Source organism: Pan paniscus, chromosome 1 (genome assembly GCF_029289425.2).
Source record: "Pan paniscus chromosome 1, NHGRI_mPanPan1-v2.0_pri, whole genome shotgun sequence".
Classification (NCBI taxonomy): domain Eukaryota; kingdom Metazoa; phylum Chordata; class Mammalia; order Primates; family Hominidae; genus Pan; species Pan paniscus.
This window is the reverse complement of record NC_073249.2, coordinates 44,893,569-44,911,377: the sequence shown is the minus strand read 5'-3', so window position 1 is coordinate 44,911,377 and position 17,809 is coordinate 44,893,569. Positions and strand designations below refer to the sequence as shown.

Below are 17,809 nucleotides of genomic sequence, written 5' to 3'. Positions count from 1 at the left end.
GGCAGCTGTTTTTCCCAGCCCCTCTACTGAGGCTAGAGCAGGTGGGTGGCCCAAATGGTGCCCAGGGAAGCTTGGCCCTGGTCTAAAGCCTCAATATCCACAAGCCCCAGGGACCCAAAGCAGAGAGAGACCCAGAACCCTTAGATAGAGGAGATGACTCAGACACATGTGCCTTCTGGGTAAATGCTATTTGAGGAAGAAAGCGTCAAAGCAGTGGTCTGGGCAGGGGAGGACCTGGTAGAAGCTTGGCTCCTCTGGCTTCCGAGTCAGCCGGCTCTGAACGGCCGGAATGTCAGGGAGCCTGCCTTGGCCCCACTTCCTCTCTCAAAATACGTGTGTGGTGGTAGGATTCTCAGACAAGGTCCCAAACGGTCTCCCATCCCAGAGCTGCTTTCAGTCACCCAGGAGGGTTCCTAAAGAAGCCCCTAGCAAGGCCTGTAGCCCAGCCCTAGGGAGAAGGAAGTGAGGGGGAGGGAGAGCTGGTGCATGACAGGTTTCTGCCTGAGGGGTCTGCTCAGGGCAGCCTGGGAGGCCACACCGGGGACAAGGCTTCAGCTCAGATGGAGATTTGGCTGGCATGTGGTTCCAACAGCTGTTTCTGGGGGGAGTCTAGCTCCGGCCTGTGCACATAGCAACGCCTCATATCTCTCACCCAACCTCTTGGCTACTCTCAAGTCCTCTCTGCCTCTTGGGGCAGATGACAGCAACTGAGCTCCTCATTTGAATATCCAGACTGTTTCCTCTGGTTGACCCTCTCTTGTTAGCCTTGCTCCCCTGGGTGTGCATGGGCGGCGGGAGGTGGGGGTGCACAGAGGGGAGGGCAGCAGTGGGGACAGTTGGCATGTGAGGCCCTGGCTCTGCCAAGTTCGTGCCTGTGTCCCAGTCAAAACAATAGCACCACTGTCAGCAATTAACCCACAAGATAAAGGAGAGAGAGAGGAAGAAAAAAAGAAAGAGAGAGAGACAGTGGGGGGAGGGAAGAGAAGGCAAGAGAGGGAGAGAACAGAGTGGTCACTGAAGGCCACTCTCATGCCCTTTCTGTACCACTCACTGGCACCATAAGAAAACAAAAGCCACTTACGTTTGCCCAGCTGGCAGGCCCTGGTGGCATCACCCGATGCTGGCTGGGGGAGTCTGCCGGGCAGAGGCTGGCAACAGGGGTATCAGGCTGGCATTTGGAGCCAGCCATTTCCAGAGCTGGCTCCGCTGGCCTGGGATAAGGAGGTTCCCTCTGGCTGGAAGCCCGACGAAAGCGGGGCGGTGGTATAGGCCGAGGGCCCAAGGGGTCCCCCCTCCCAGCAGGCTGAGCCCCTGCAACAAGCTGAGCCGGGGAGGACCAAGGCCGCATTTCCCCACTCAGAACTGGCAAGAGCTTTTTGCTTTGTGCCCGCTTCTTCAAGGAGACTCTGGGCTGAGCTCTGTCTCAGAACTCTGATGACATGCAGGGGATGGGGAAGGGTGAGGGAGTAGGGGAGGCAGGAGAGAGAAGGAGTGACAGAGGTGACCACCTACCAGGGTGCCCTGACTCAGTGAGCAGGCCCAGCTGGGTGTGAGGAACTCAGAGCTGGGAACAGGAATCTCCCAGTCCCTATAAATAGCGGGAACAGCCCCACCTCTCAGAGCAGGGCCTTTAAAAATCCCTGAGCTCTAGGGATGTGGCTTATCCCAGGAGCTGATTCTGCTTTTGGGGGGACTCTCTTAGCAGAAGCAGAGGAAGGAAGAACTGTTGGGAAGGTTCCCAAAGGCTAGACACAAGGCGGGAAAACCCCAGTGCCCCTTAAACAATGGCTATGGAGGAAACCAGGACAGAATGAAGTAGAATGCTAAGCTGTCACAGAAGGTATCAGCAGCCAGGGGCATTGGCTTACGCCTGTAATCCCAGAACTTTGGGAGGCCAAAGTGGACAGATCACCTGAGGTCAGGAGTTCAAGACCAGCCTGGCCAATGTGGTGAAACCCCGTCTCTTCTAAAAATACAAAAATTAGCTGGGCATGGTGGCAGGTGCCTGTAATCCCAGCTACTTGGGAGGCTGAGGCAGGAGAATCTCTTGAACCCAGGAGGCAGAGGCTGCAGTGAGCCAAGATAGCGCCACTGCACTAAAGCCTGGTGACAGAGCGAGACTCCGTCTCAAAAAAAAAAAAAAAAAAAAAAAGGCATCAGCCATGGGGGTGTCACTTGTCTCTTGACTCCTTGCAGCCAGGGTTTCCAGGGACCAAGGATGAAACACAAATAGGCCTTCTGGTCCTACCCAGGAGATGCTGCTGAAGCTCCCCTAAACCAGAAAAAAGATCAGAGCTGCCCTGGCACCTGCCTGGGGGCTTTGACCTAGATAGTTCGCTATTTTACACTATGTACTGATAAAAATAAAACTATTTGTCATACTGCATATTTTTTCTAAATATTTTCATTGTGAGAAGAGAATGAGTAGAGATGAATAATGCAAGGGTTGCACGACAATGTGAATGTCGTCAGTGCCACTGACTGCACACTTCCAAATGGTTACGGTGGCGAATTTTACGTTACGTATATTTTATCACAATAAAGAACAGAGCAGGGAGAGAGAGAGAGAGAGAGAAAGGGAGAAGGAGAGGAGGAGAGAGAAGGCTTAGGAACGAGAGAGGCCAGGGCTGAATGCTGGCCCTGCTATTACTTGCTGTGTGGCTTTGGACTATCAGGAAGGGTTGTTGTGGAGATCTGGACCAGGGTCTGGCATTCAGTGGGCACTAAACAAGTGGTTACTATTGTGAATGATCTTCATCGCCACGCAGCGTTTTTGGCAGAGCAGGGCCTCAGAGCAAGCGGAAGCAACTTGCTCCGGTCCAGAGGGCCATTCAGCTAGTCAATAATGAATCCCATAACTCCCAATTCAGTCCTTACATCAGGAAGCAGGCACACGCTAGGAACCAGGATTCCCAAATGCCTGCCCCAGAAGGGCCGTTTTGGCCAAGATACATGAAACCTGGCCCTGAGAAGGAGCCCTCCCTCTACTGGTGTCCACCCCTAATCAAGCCTCCCTTGGACCTCCCCCACCAGGGCCAGGGTCCCAAAGAGAGTAGGAGAGGCCTAAAGGGGTAAGGACTTGGCAGAGTTGGATGTAGAACAGCAGAGACTAGTCCCTGTTTCTGAAGGACATGGAGAAAGGAAGGCAGAAGAAACACAAGAAGGTCCTCACCGGGGCTGCAGAAATCCGGCGGTTCTTGCCAGGCGTCGCATTCTTTCGGTTGCCATAGCGGGAGGCATAGGTGCGGGGGGGCACCTGAGGGGGCATAGTCTTGCTCCTGGCCACGGGTTTTCCAGAGGTGTCTTTGCTGAAGTCCAGCGGCCCTCGGCCCTCCTTCCAGCCCCTGGTGGCATCCCGCAACATCTCCGCATCATAGGTCGATTTCAAGTTGAGCCTAGTAATTGCATCATTGATACCCTCATAGTCCACAGACCCCAGTAGGCGCCCCTGACCCCCACCTCCCGGCACCTCTTCCTCTTCTAGGATCCGATGCTCTAGCAGTTTGCCCGGCAATTGTTCGACCAAAGAGAAAGTGTTGATGTCACTGGGCTGGGAGATCTTGGAGGATGAGGGGGACCCCTTTCTGGGAGGCAGGGGAGGGGTATCCCAGATAGAAGCTCGGGGAGGCAGAGGAGGTGGGGATAGTTTCTTGCAAGAGCCCTCTATGTCCCCTGGTCCTGGGGACGAAGAGACTCCCCCATCTGAACCATCAAAAATGTAGAGATAGTCTCCAGACAGGGAGCCTTTGGGCCAGGGATCTGAGCCAGGCTGTGGCCCTTGGGAGGTAGAGTGGTTGGGCGGCCCTTCCTGTGGGGAGAGTGAGTTGTAGTTGAGGGTAGGATCAGAGCCAGAGAGACCGCGTAACAGCTTGAGGTCGGTCCGCCTTCCTGCTGGCTTGCTGTAAAAGTCTACCCCAGGCTCATCCCAACTGATGAGAGAGGGGTCTGCGTTCTGCTTGGCTCTGTTCTCCTCCTTGTCATGCCGGAGCCGGGACAGGGCATCATACTCCATCTGCAGGGCTTCGGCCATCGCTAGCTCTTTGCGGCTGATGCCCACTGACTCCAGGGACTTCCAGTGTTCCCCATTGCCCTGAGTCGAAGACATGGTGAGGATGGGGGACACAGGCGACAAAGTCTCTACTTCCTGCCAACGTCAGTTCTGGAGGGTTGTGACATGGTGTCTGGGCGCCTGCAGGTGAGGGGTAACAATATCAATCAGTCACAAAGAGAGATTTACTAATCATCCATAATAATCCAATTTAGGTGATATTATCTGGGCCAGTGCCTGCTTCTTCGTTGTGTACAACTAATGGAATGTACAGGAAGATGGAGGAAAAAAGGGATACCAAGACAACTTTACCTATTTATTATATCCAACTATCCATCCATTCATCTCTACATGCCTCATCTCTGCGCCCTAATCCCTATACTCACCTCTGTCATTTGTGCCCCAAAAAGAGAGAGAGGCACCTTTTTTTTTTTTTTTTTTTTGAGACGGAGTCTCGCTGTGTCACCCAGGCTGGAATGCAATGGTGCGATCTCGGCTCACTGCAACCTCCACCTCCCAGGTTCAAGTGATTCTCCTGCCTCAGCCTCCCTAGTAGCTGGGATTACAGGCGCCCACTACTGCGCCCGGCTAATTTTTGTATTTTTAGTAGAGACAGGGTTTTGTCATGTTGGCCAGGCTGGTTTCGAACTCTTGACCTCAGGTGATCCACCCGCCTAGGCCTCCCAAAGTGTTGGGATTACAGGCGTGAGCTACCACACCCAGCCAAGAGGCACCTTCCATTAGCCAAGAAGAAGAGATGGAAGCAAAGCTTCTCCAGTCAATTTGAAGAGGACAGCTCTCATACACTACTGGTGGGGAATGTAAAATGGTACAACCACTTTGGAAAACAGGCAGGTTCTTAAAAAGGTAAACATACACCTAACACAGGATTCAACTATCACTCCTACTTATCCAAGAAAAATAAAAGCATATGTCTACACAAAGACTTGATCATGAATATCCACAGCAGCTTTATTTGTAATATCCCAAAATGTCCATCAACAGTGAATGGATTTTTAAAAATGTGATGCCTATACAATTGAATACTACTTGGCAATAAAAAGGAATGAATTATTGACAAATGCAATAACAAGGCTAATCTTAAAATAGCTTTGCTGAGTAAAAGATGCCAGACAAAACAGTATGAGTACATATGATTCCATTTATATAAAATTCTGGAAAATGCAAACTGATCTATAATGACAGAAAGCAGATCAGCGGTATCTGGGGGACAGAGTGGAAAGAGGGGTGGATTACAAAGGGACACAAGGGAACCTTTGCAGGTGATGAATATGTTCATTATCTTGATTGTGGTCATGGCTTCATTGGTATACTCACATGTCAAAACTTATCAAATTACACACTTTCAATCTGTATATTTTATTATATGTCAATTACACCTCAATAAAACTATAAATGAAAAGTACAAGAGAACCCTGTGAAACGGACCTTGTAATTACTCAGCTTGCACTAGGATCCTCCCAAAATACACCAATATATAAAATAAAACAAAGCTTGCCAACAGGTGAGACCCGGCTACCTGATGTCTTACAGGTGTGCCAAAATATTGATTTTTTTCCCCCAGCCCTCAGGAAGCCACACTGGATCTCCAGGCCAGTGCTTCCACTTACTTCAGCGGTGGTATCCTTTTCTCTAGAAGCCATGACGTGAACAGAGTTGAGAAGCACTCAACAAATGGTGGTAATGACAAGGTCAGTCTGGCCCAGTGGTTCTCAACCCCAGCTGCAACATTAGCAACACTGGGGGAACTTTTTTTTTTTTTTGAGACGGAGTCTCACTCTGTCGCCCAGGCTGGAGTGCAGTGGCAGGATCTCGGCTCACTGCAAGCTCCACCTCCCAGGTTCATGCCATTCTCCTGCCTCAGCCTCCCAAGTAGCTGGGACTACAGGCACCCGCCACCACGCCCGGCTAATTTGTTGTATTTTTAGTAGAGATGGGGTTTCACCGTGTTAGCCAGGATGGTCTTGATCTCCTGACCTCGTGATCCACCCAGCTCGGCCTCCCAAAGTTCTGGGATTACAGGCGTGAGCCACCGCACCCGGCCCGACTGGGGGAACTTTTAAAAAGTACCGAAGCCCGGCCGGATACGGTGGCTCACGCCTATAATCCCAGAACTTTGGGAGGCTGAGGTAGACAGATCACCTGAGGTCAGGAGTTCGAGACCAGCCTGGCTAACATGGTGAAACCTCGTTTCTACTAAAAATACAAAAAATTAGCCAGGCGTGGTGGCACACGTCTATAATCCCAGCTACTCAGGAGGCTGAGGCAGGAGAATCACTTGAACCCGGGAGGCGGAAGTTGCAGTGAGCTGAGAGTGCATCATTTCACTCCAGCTTGGGCAACAAGAGCAAAACTCTGTCTAAAAAAAACAAAGTACTGAAGCCTGAATACTCTCAAGAGATTCTGATTTAATTGCTCTGTGGTAGGGTAATGGTATTTTTTAAAAACTCCCCAGGAGATTCTAATGTGTAGCCCAACCTCAGAACTGTGGATCTATGAATGTGTGTTTGTGATTAGGTTGGGGGAGACCAGTGTGAAGTAGTCACTTCTGACTCTTAGCATCAGCAGCCAAGAGGTTGACAGTTTCATAAAAATTATCAGAAAATGTTCATTCTATTGTACTGCTTCACCCAACAGGTAACAAACGTGAAATTATACCTCATGATTAGAATGTTGAAAACATCAATAGGAAAAAGGCTCAGATAGACTCTTGGGTGGCAAGTTGCTTAGATTCAAAATAAGTTAGGACAAAGGTATCCCTTACCCTGGGGTGCCCTCCCAGGACCCTGGTACATCTGTCAGGTATAGGCACAGGACCCTGGTCTGAAGGGTTCTGGCTCAGTGAATCTGACAACTATTGCACTTAGGAATTAGTTCACCAAGGACAGACCGGCCCAAGCCCAGCCTCAGAGTATCTAAAGCAGTTCACTGTTAACTTAATTTCTCTGCCTTTCCACAGCTCCTTACAGATCACTTTTTATCCACAGTGGGTATGAGGGAGTCTTGCTATTTGAAATTCAAAGGAGTAGCATAAGCAGATGGAGATATCCAGAACCTAGCTGCCTGGAGCTGGGAGACTAGTCCCAGGAAAAGGAGGGCCTAGTGCCTTATAGATAGGAGATACCAGATAAATGCTCAAAGTTGGATTGGGCTTAAGTATGTTAATCCAGAGAATGACTGTGTATTTTCAGCGCTGAGCTAGGACAAGCAGAGTATTAAGATTTGCCTTAGCAGGCACTATTGTGAGAAGGAAAATTCAGGCCATTGGAAATAATCTTTTTCAACTTCAAGCCGCTCTTCCAACACCCACTTATGCATACTTGCACTCAGCTTCACTTTCTTCCTTTTGGCCCAGGGGAAGCAGATTCCTGACTCCTGCTGAGGCACAATCCTCTTCTGCTCTTGCCCCATCCACTTCATCTCTAGGATAATGCTCCATGGATTTCCCTTCCCTCTCCTGTATCTTCAATCTCTTCTTAACATGGTTTTTCTCTTCAGCACATAAACATGCTTCACCTAATCTTAACAAGAAAGGAAAAACTCCGAACCCTAAACACCTCCCCTTGACTTTTTTTTTTTTTTTTTTTTTGAGATGGAGTTTCGCTCTTGCTGCCCAAGCTGGAGTGCAATGGCGCGATCTTGGCTCACCGCAAGCTCCGCCTCCCAGGTTCAAGCGATTCTCCTGCCTCAGCCTCCCGAGTAGTTGGGATTGCAGGCATGCGCCACCACGCGCAGCTAATTTTGTATTTTTAGTAGAGACAGAGTTTCATCATGTTGGTCAGGCTAATCGCGAACTCCCGACCTCAGGTGATCCGCCCGCCTCGGCCCCCCAAAGTGCTGGGATTACAGGCGTGAGCCACCATGCCCAGCTCCCCTTGACTTTTTGTCCTCTCTGTTCATCCTTCCGTTCTCAGCCAAGCTTCCAGAGAATGGACTACACCTGATGTTTCCAAATTCTCCCTTCCCATTTACTCTTTAACTCATTGTAATCTGATGTCTGCCCCCCACATCCCACTAAAACTGCTCCAGCAACAATGCCTGGGCTGCCCAGTTCCGTAGCCATTTCCACCTGCCTGGACATTGCTGCTGTATTTGGCTCTCCAAACCATTCCCTTCTTCCTTAAACCCTCTCCCCCTGGCTTTCATGAAGATATTTTTTTCTTGTTCTCCATCTCCTCCTTCTTTGTCTTCCTCTTCCTTTGTCCACCCCTGAAATGTTGGTGTTGGCTCAGGATTCTATTCTCAGCTTACTGTTAACTCTACCCCCTCTGCTTGGGCAATCTCATCTATTCTTGTTTCCTATCCATACTACTCACATGTTGATGATTCCAAATATGTATCTCTCCTTCAAGTTTACATGCCCACTCATATCTCAAAATCCAAATGTCCAAAACTCAACTATCATCTTCTTTCCTCCCCACAATCTGCTCCTTGCTCCTGGTTCCTCATTGTGGTGAATGGCACCACCCAGTCCCCCAAGCTAAAAATCCTGCAGTCATCCTAGAGTCCCCCTTCCTTTCACCCCTCTCTCTAATTGCCAAGGCCTGCCACCTTTTCCTCCTTAATACTTCCCAAAGCTAATCTTTCCTTCTATCCTAACTGTGGTTGCCCTAATTCAAGCCCTTATCTTCTCTCATTTGGGCTATTACAATGGCCTCCTAATAGTCCTTCCCCCTACTAACCTTGGCCTCTTCAAGGCTTTTTCACAGAACATCCTGAGGGCTCTTCCTAAAATGTAAATCTGATCACCTCGCTTCCTGCCTAAGATATTTCAAAGGCTCTCTGATTTCTCTATAAGACTCTCTCCTGCCCTGCTCTCCCTCTCACCTCCAACCATTCATGACCACGTATGTGATACCTCCGTGACTTGGTTCAAATTGTTCCAATTTGCTATTTGCTATTGGCTCCCAATAGCAACCAGTGTATATCTCAAACACAGGCTTAAGATATTTTATTCAAAATTACATGTTTATGGATCCATCACCCCTACTATGTTCCTCAAGTTCCAAATTCCCATCATTTCCACTGAGCTTGAACTGGAATGTCAGGGCAGAACCTTCTGGGAGGTGGGGAATTTTCAGACATGGAGATGGGTGGTCAGGATGTAGGTGGTGTGCTCCTTAGTATCCTTCAGACACAGGACTGGGTTTTGGAACTAACCAGGTTGGATTGGCATCTGTAAGGCAGGTGCAAGGATGGCAAGAAAACCACACGCAGTCCCTTCCAGCTCTGGGATTCCTTGATTCCAACCTACTGATTCCTTAGGTCAAATCTCTCAGAGGACTCCAAAGTCACAGGAAAGAGAAGGAAAGGTCCCAGGGTGATCCAAGCAGGCACTGTTCCTGAAGCTCTTCCCAGACTGGAATTCAGACAGAGGAAAGGCGAGCTACCCCTCTCTAACCACCATCCTCCTGGCTCTGGGCCAGGCCACCACTAGACTGTCTCAGCCACACAGGGAAGGAAGCCCAGCCCTCTGACAGATCTCACGCCCAGGGCCACACTGGCAATCCTCCTCCCAAAGGCTCAGCACTCAGCTCACTATGATGCTGAGAGGTGGCAGTGAGGAAATAGGACAAACAGCATCCCCCACAGGACCAAGAAGGCCACCCCCAAGGTGAAGCGAAGGTTCAGAGAGCAGCAGCCAGACACGAGGAAACTCCAGAGACAGAAAGACAGGAGCAACCAGTCCCAGCGACCTTGAAACACAGCGACCTGGCTTCCTCTAAAAATTCAAGCCCTAGATTTCATTTTCCAGGACTAGAGGACACGCAGAAAGTATTTTAGGAATCAGGGTTTCATGTTTCCTGCCTCCCCACTTCCCCAATTCAGTTCTCTCTCTGTCAGGCTACATTAGAAATTGCTCTAGGGCCAGGCGTAGTGGCTCATGTCAAAGTCTGTAATCCCAAGGACTTTGGGAAGCCGAGGCAGGGGGATTGCTTGAGCCCAGGGTTCAAGACCATCCCTATGGGGGGAAAAAAAATTAGCTGGGTGTGGTGGCATGGACCTATAGTCCCAGCTACTGGGAAGGGTTAAGTGGATGGATTGTTTGGACCTGGGAGTCTGAGGCTACAGTGAGCCGTGATCGTGCCATTGCACTCCAGTCTGAGTGACAGAGACCCTGTCTCAAATTAAATTAAATTAAATTTAAATTTAAATTAAGATTGCTCCATTCCCTTAGTCTTCAAGGGCTACTAGGGATTCTGTATAAAAACAAATAGCCATGTCGGTCCCTTGAAAGAGGAAGGGTAGATCAGGGCCTGCGTCTCTGCTACTCTGCAGCCCATCCAGGGAGAGATGGCTGGGGCCAATGCCACTATGTCACACAACTCTAGGGGGCACCCCACACATTGTATTCTATGTGAATGATACCCCCGACCACAAAAATGAAAACCATGTGAATGGTGCCTCCTGGAGTTATACACCTTGGTGGTTCAGGCTGCGTTCTCTCCTAATGTCCACCTCTTAGAAAACAGATGGAAATCGTCCAGAAGGTCTGTTACAGCCAGTTTTCTTTCACCACCTGCCTGCAATAATTGTTAACATTTCTCCACAGTTGCTCTCTTTCTTGCTCTGCTTTACCATTTAAAAGTAAGATGCCCTTTGCAAAGTGTTTGTAAGAAACACTTTGCCTCTAAAAACTTCAGCCTGAATCTCTAAGAGCAAGGGCATTCTCCTATGTAAAACACAATGCCATGAGCACACCCACAAAACTTAACATTGACAACAATAATATTATCTAATGCACACTCCACATTTGAGTGACCGCAATTGTCATCTGCGAAGCTTTAAAAATATACACATTCCCGACCTCTCCTCTGGAAGTTCTGACTCAGTAGGGTGAGTCCCTGGATGCTGGATGCTTCAATAGCCCCTGAAGTGATTCAAATGTGCAGCCAGGTTTGACCCCACAGAAGAGGGTTTCAGAACTCTCAGGAAGACAAGAAGACCTGGGTAGAGGCACCCCAAAAAGCACCAGTCAGCTGACGAAACAAGAGGACATGCCTATGGCCAAGCAGGTCGGTGCCACGGTCTGAGCTGCACCAGGCACCAAACTCAGTCTCACAGCTGCCCACAGATGGCTGAGGGCTGGCCGGGGAGGAAATGGGGTCAGGACAGAGTGACACAATGGTTCAGAGTCAAAGGGTGGAAAGAAAGGAGAGGGCACTCCCTCCAGTGGAGCTGGCTCTGTTTAGTCCCTGTGCCAGAGAGGGAGGAGCCCAGGGGCCACCACTGGAGCCAGTGGGTGGTGAGGGTTCCTGCTGTCTTGCTGGAAGGCACCCTAACAGAATTGTTCTCCTTGGGACTGGGAGAATCTAGAGGGGTCTGGGTCATCTCTTCCCCATACCCTGAGCCACAGATTGGATCCCAAAGGGTGTTGAGTACCAGCTACATGCCAGGCCAGGCACATACATATCTAAAGACTACAAGTATTCAGATGACTATGGCACAATTCCAGGGAGCTTACAATCTAGCAAAGGTGGCAGACACATACATAAAGAATTCAATCCCCTCTTGGGGTGTAAAGCAGGAAGCAAGAAGGTACTGCATGTCTTGGACCATCTTCAGTGGGCAGGGAAAATGGAAAGCTCTCAAGCAAGGCGGTGAAGAATATGCAGGGTTTCAAGCCCCCAGTCTTGGGCATCCTGATTTTCAGTAGATTTTACTAAGGGAAGAGACTCAGCTCTAGGACTTCCCCAGGAAGGGACCCTCAGCACTTCCCCTAAGGACAGGCAGGGTCAGGGAGTCAGAGGCCATTAGGACTTAAACCCTTTGGTGTCCAGGTTTTTCTCTTCAGAGAGGACCTCCACTTCTGTCCATCCCCCAGCACCCACACTCACCCATACCCCCAATCCCACCTCCTGTGCAGCCAGGGACCCTGCCTCGCATCTCACTCCACACACATGCCGCTGGCTCCAACTGCCGCTCCCACAGCCCAGCTCTAACAGGGAACATCAACACACTGCCAGGAATCCGACTCCTACAGCAGGGAGGTGTATTAAGGTCAAGCAAGCCGGCTCCCCCAGCCTCCAACAGATGTGCATCTGATCCCTGCTTCCTTATGGAAAACCCACACGTTGTATACAGCTCTATAAGCTTTTTTGATGGCAGGTCTATTACAGAATCACATGCATCCATAAGGTCTTTCTCTTCTCTAGTGTGCGTGCCCTCTGGGTGCCTCTCATCTAGTTCCAAATGTGAGAAGACAAAATAACAGCTTGTGTTTTCTTCCCACTTATACATCCCCTCTCTAGTAACCTCTATAGCTAAACTAAAGCAGCCGCACATGGTCTGGCATTTCCTACCAGGACTTACTCTCCATTATTCTACTCTCTGGGCATACCATACCCTGGACTCTCCATTAATTTGAAGCCAAAGTGCACACAAGAGTTTAGTGGAAGTCTTTCTGGGTCCTAGACAATCAGAGGGACAGAAGCTTGGAGCCTGTGGGACACAGCTACATAAAGTCAGGTCTGCATGCACTGCTGACTCCAACTCAGAGACCCCAATTCTAGCTCAGAAACCATTTGGTCTCATGCGCACACATAGAATCCTTGGAGATCACAGCTCCTGCTACATACCCTGTAGACTGTGGGCTCTGCGTATGAGGAGACCAGGATGGAAGAGGTGAGGCAGCTTGTGGCTCCTCTAAAAACTTTCCTTCCTCTAGAGCTGGCAATTTTGATTGCAGGGTCAGGAACCAGAAGCTGGCAATCAACTGAATGGAACATTTGGCAAAGAAGGAAGAAAAGCTTTGGCAGTACGTGTATTTCTAACCCAGGAATCATCCCAGGAGCCAGAGCAGCCACATCTCTGTCTGGTTCCTACTTCCTGCTTCCTCCTCCCCTCTTCCCTCACCCAAGAACCAATCCTTCTCATCCAGTTCACCCCAGGTTCCCTCTAAGGGCATGGTAGTTATGAGGGACTCCTCCAGCTTTCTTGGCCTTCCAGAGAAAGGTAGGGGGACAGGGAAGGTCCCAGGATGACCTCCCCTGACCAACCTTGGCCTCCAGCTGAGGAGACCACTGAGGGAACTTCTTTACACACAACTTTCACACCAGCCCATCCTGTATCAGAAAAACAACCACAGAATTTCCAAAAAGCAACACCTAGGAAACCCTAAACGCTCTGAAAATACTGTAGATGCTGTGAAGTATAAACAAAGGTCCTCTGAAAGAGGACACAGAAAATGGGTGGAGTTAGAGACGAAGACACAGTAGCTCTCTTTAGGCCTGGCCTCCCCCATCTACCACCCTCCTCAGCTTTGCCTCGACACAGCATTTGCTTCCTATAAACTGAGGTCTTCTGCAAGGCCCAGATTGTCACCACTGTCACCTCCAGCCTCAGTTCAGCTTCCTTAGCTCATGCCCTTGGGAATCCAGTTCTGCAGGATTCATTCCTGTGTGGGCGGGGAAAACTCCCTGGAGGATGCCAGCCTGTTCAGCAGAGTCCATAAAGCAAGTCCCAGCTGTTCCCATCCAGCCAGGGCACCAAAGTGAGGAAACAACATAACAACAAGGCTCTGCTCTGCCTGGAGGGCTCATCAGAGAGAGGACAGGAGAGGCCACGGCAGAGGAGCTGCCTCCGCAGGTCTTCTGCACTGGGCTCGGCGGGGCTGGGCTAACCCATCCAGGTCTGCAAGGAGCAAGGAGGCAGTGTGGAGGCGTACTTCAAACGAGGGCCCAGCCCCATTCCAAGGGGATGAGGATGTACGTCGGGGTAACTGCAGAGGCACTGGACTGACCAGAGAGCACTGAATAATGCCAGTGAGACCATCCTCCAGAAGGAAGACATCCTTGCTGGGCTGACACTGGCTTTTTGAGCAAGTGTCTCCAATTTGTTCAATTATAATGATTGTTAGGGTGCTTTCTGGTAGCACCTTTCTCAGATGTCTGAAAGGTTCTCTCTGGTCTTGAAGACAGAGTCCTCCTTTCTGTCCCAGATGAGAGGGAGGACCACTAAGGCTAAGTGACTTTGTACTGTCTCTCCTACTGGAGCTGTTCCAGAGTTGGGAAAAGATTGTAGACCCGATGAAGGGAGGCTGGCATGGTGGGAATACTCAGAAACACTCTTGGCTCCAGCCCTGTGCTCTCCCCTGCAAGTATACACTCAGCACAGATATGCCAGAGCCCCAGTACCCAGAAGGATCACACACATAAGAGTAGAGGAGGCAGGGCCAGCAGCTCCCAGGTGGTGGTGCTGTCTGTGGGGAGGATGGGGGTGACTGCCTGTAAGCCTGGGTGCAGGAGCCAATGGGCAGGGCCAGGCTGTGTGGGTGGTGGGCTGCCGGCAGCTGACAGCCACCTGCTCAGCTCTGAGAAGGGTCAAAGGAAGTCAAGCAGAAAAAGGCAGAGCCAGCCATTCATGGGAACCGGCTAAGGCGCCGACCAGCCCCCGCACCACGCTTCTTTCCTCCCTTGGGATAGGAAGGCTCTCCACCACATGCCCACAGCCCAGCCCACTGTCCCTGTGCCATCATGGTGTTCCTCAACCAGCAAGCTAGACTCAGAGTCTAATGATAAAGCAGGATATCTTCAGTTAATGCTAACTCCTCAAATATCAAGGCAATCCCTAATAGATTACAGTCACTCTTGGGGGCCTGAAGCCATAGGGATCACACAAACCATGTGTAACCCCCAACCCCTCCACATACTTTTCCCCCTGCACCCCACACACACATCTATGTCTCCCCGCTACATACACACCACACACCTCCCATGCTTATCCCATACCCCTCACACCCTCCCCATACACACCCTACTCTCCCCCGACACACACCCTCCTGCTCACTCACTCCCTCACCAGCTCTCCCAGAAGAGAAGACAGGAAGCTGGCCTAGACCCATAAGGTCACATTCTTTTTTTTTTTTTTTTGAGACATAGTCTCGCTCTGTCGCCCAGGCTGAGTGCAGTGGCGTGATCTCCGCTCACTGCAACCTCCGCCTCACAGGTTGAAGCAATTCTCTGCCTCAGCTTCCTGAACCACAGGCACCCGCCACCATGCCCAGCTAATTTTTTGTATTTTTAGTAGACACGGGGTTTCATCATGTTAGCCAGGATGGTCTCGATCTCCTGACCTCATGATCCACCTGCCTGGGCCTCCCAAAGTGCTGGTATTACAGGCATGAGCCACCACGCCGAGGTCACATTCTTACTGTCACTGGCAAAGAAGTCTGAGAAAAAAGCTTAAACCCAGAAGAAAAAGGTAAACAGGCCCTCTCAGCACCAGGGGGCAGCTCCGGCCCTTCCCCAAGCAGGCTGTTCTCTGCGTTCCAGCAGGCTGAGGGCACTCAGGCAAAGAGAATGCCACAGAAGGAGCCTCAGGCAGAAGAGCTTCACAAGAGCCCTCTCCCAAATGCCCCCAGGCCTTCTGGCAGGCCCCCCAGGGTGGCCGGTCATTCCCTAAATCAGGAAGGTGTAAAGAAGCCGTGGGGTCCCCACAGACCAGGGTAGGAAAGGAAAGGGACACCGGTTTTCAAGCAGTTCCAGTCTTTCAATCCAGAGAAAAACAGAAAAATGAAACACCCCTAAACATCTGATACTCATTTACACAGGGGTGTGAGAGGTCAAGGTGTTAGTCCCTCCCAGGGCCATTTGCATTAAAAACCAGAATCTAAGGAGGGGAGCACCCAACCCAACAGGCCCTGGAAATGGTAAGACTTCTATTTTCCCAGGGAGGAATGAGCCATGAAAAGATGGGGTGCTCTCTAATGTTAGGCCCCATAGCTCCATGGCCTCCCCCTGGTCTCTGCTCCTGAGTGTAGGAACCTCTTGCCCCTCTAGAGTACAGTCCCCACAATGCTGCCCACTGGGCAGCCTGCCCCTTTAAGGCACTGACCCCTCCAAACCCTGGCCTTGGCTATTCTTAGCCCAGGTTGATCCAGGTGGCCACGGTCCTCTGCCTACAGCCATGCAGTTCCCAAGCTGGGAGCCTCCATTCTTCCTGGTAGCAGGCCAGAAGGATATCCTGCTCCAGGGTCAGTCAAGGACACTGAACCCAGCGGGAAGACCAAGGATTCTACTTTAGCCAGGTCAAAGGAGAAACCCTACTCAGGATGCAACGCCTTAAGAGAGAACTGAAGGCTGGGTGCAGTGGCTCATGCCTGTAATCCCAGCACTTTGGGAGGCCAAGGTGGGCAGACTGAGGTCAGGAGTTCGAGACCAGCCTGGGCAACATGGTGAAACCCCGTCTCCACCAAAAATACAAAAATTAGCTGGTGTGGTGGTGGGTGCCTGTAACACCAGCTACTTGGGAGGCTGAGGCAGAAGAATCTCTTGAACCCAGGAAGCAGAGGCTGCAGTGAGCCGAGATCGCGCCACTGCACTGCACTCTGTCTCAAAAAAAAAAAAGAACTGAGAAACAAGATATTCTCCAAGATGCCTGTGGTGTCCCAGAATCCTCAAACCACAGGAAGAATATCTCGATGGGGGGAATGGGAAGAAGGCAGTGGTCCTGATGGTGCCAGACCACTGGGGATCCCAGAAGGACTGCCCATGTCAGCCTGGTCACCCCTAGACATGTTGCAGCCGTAGGTTTCAGTTTCCCCTTAGCCCTGCTCACCTGCACGTACAGCGTGGTATGGACTCCCCATCCCTATTTCCATTTGCACCTGACTCTTAGGGTCCCAAAGCCATGGCTACCACTGGGGGTGCCTTTCTCTTCCTCCTGCTTTCTCTCTCTCCTGCTTCCATCTGAATTCAAGATCCTCAGAAAGGCCAGGCACAGTGGCTCACAACTGCAATCCCAGCATTTTGGGAGGCCAAAGCAGGATGATCGCTTGAGCCCAGAAGTTTGAGGCCAGCCTGGGAAACATAGTGAGACTCCATCTTTACAAAAAACACAAAAATTAGCTGGGTGTGGTGGCATGTACCTGTAGTCCCAGCTACTTGGGAGGCTGAAATAGGAGGCTCAACTGAGCCATGATTGAGACACTGCACTCCAGCCTGGGTGACAGAGAACCCTGTCTCAAAAAAAAAAAAAAAACGATCTTCAGAAGCCTTCCCTGGTTAAGCCTTCCAATATCTCCTCACTTTTATTCTCAGTGTCTCCTTAATACCCTGATACTCTGTGTTTCACACTGATAAAAATGGTGGCCCTGTCGCCTGGGGAACAAGAGCAATGCTTTTGCTTTGGATATTAACTGACCATTTTTGCATCTCTGTGCATGGAATGGTTATGGGTCATGAAGATTTTGAAAAAAGAAAGTGACTTTAGCGAGGGGGAGGGGTATAGAGCAAAGAATCATGTCAATTAGTTTTAATGTTGCTTTGTACATGCCTTGATGCCTTTCTCCGATCTCTTATCCCTCCAATTTGCACAGGAAGGTCCCAAGGGAGACAGATGTCCTTAAGACAGAACCTAAGTCTACACTAAGCAAAGGGGACACTCGGCAGCAGGGTGAACCACTGGCACAGTATAGCATGCTCACATTCCACCAGCCCCTTGCCCATGTGACCCTCGCCCAGTGTCTCCCAGGGTAGCAACAGTCAGAGGTCATTCTCAGCAGGGATTCACTGACTGCTTAAGCTGGATGAGCGGCCAGGGTGTGACTGTGTAAGCATCCTGCACAACAGTCCACAGGAACTGTGTCGAAACACCTTTCCTGTGTATGTGCCATTTCAAGGTCTGTGAAACTAGTACAGCCCACTGTAGCAACAGGAGTGAGGGTGTTACACTTTGTGCTGGTGAAAGGGAAAGAGAAGGAAGGCAGAGAAGTGGGGAGACAGGAGGGAAGACTACATG

General features: G+C 50.5%; 1 protein-coding gene across 4 annotated transcripts in view; it reads right to left on the bottom strand.

The window, feature by feature from the left end:
* PIK3C2B (phosphatidylinositol-4-phosphate 3-kinase catalytic subunit type 2 beta) overlaps window positions 1-17,809 on the bottom strand; it is a 78,358-nt gene that overhangs the window by 49,115 nt on the left and 11,434 nt on the right. For 3 of the 4 annotated variants that reach the window (XM_008976576.4, XM_055109324.2, XM_063597701.1), the window contains one exon: window positions 3,173-4,189. In XM_008976576.4, coding sequence (XP_008974824.2) covers window positions 3,173-4,105 — 933 coding nt within the window. In that variant the 5' untranslated portion in view covers window positions 4,106-4,189. Of the gene's footprint in view, window positions 1-3,172; window positions 4,190-12,648; window positions 12,773-17,809 lie in introns of those variants that run through there. The other variant, XM_034944394.3, reaches the window with a different exon arrangement.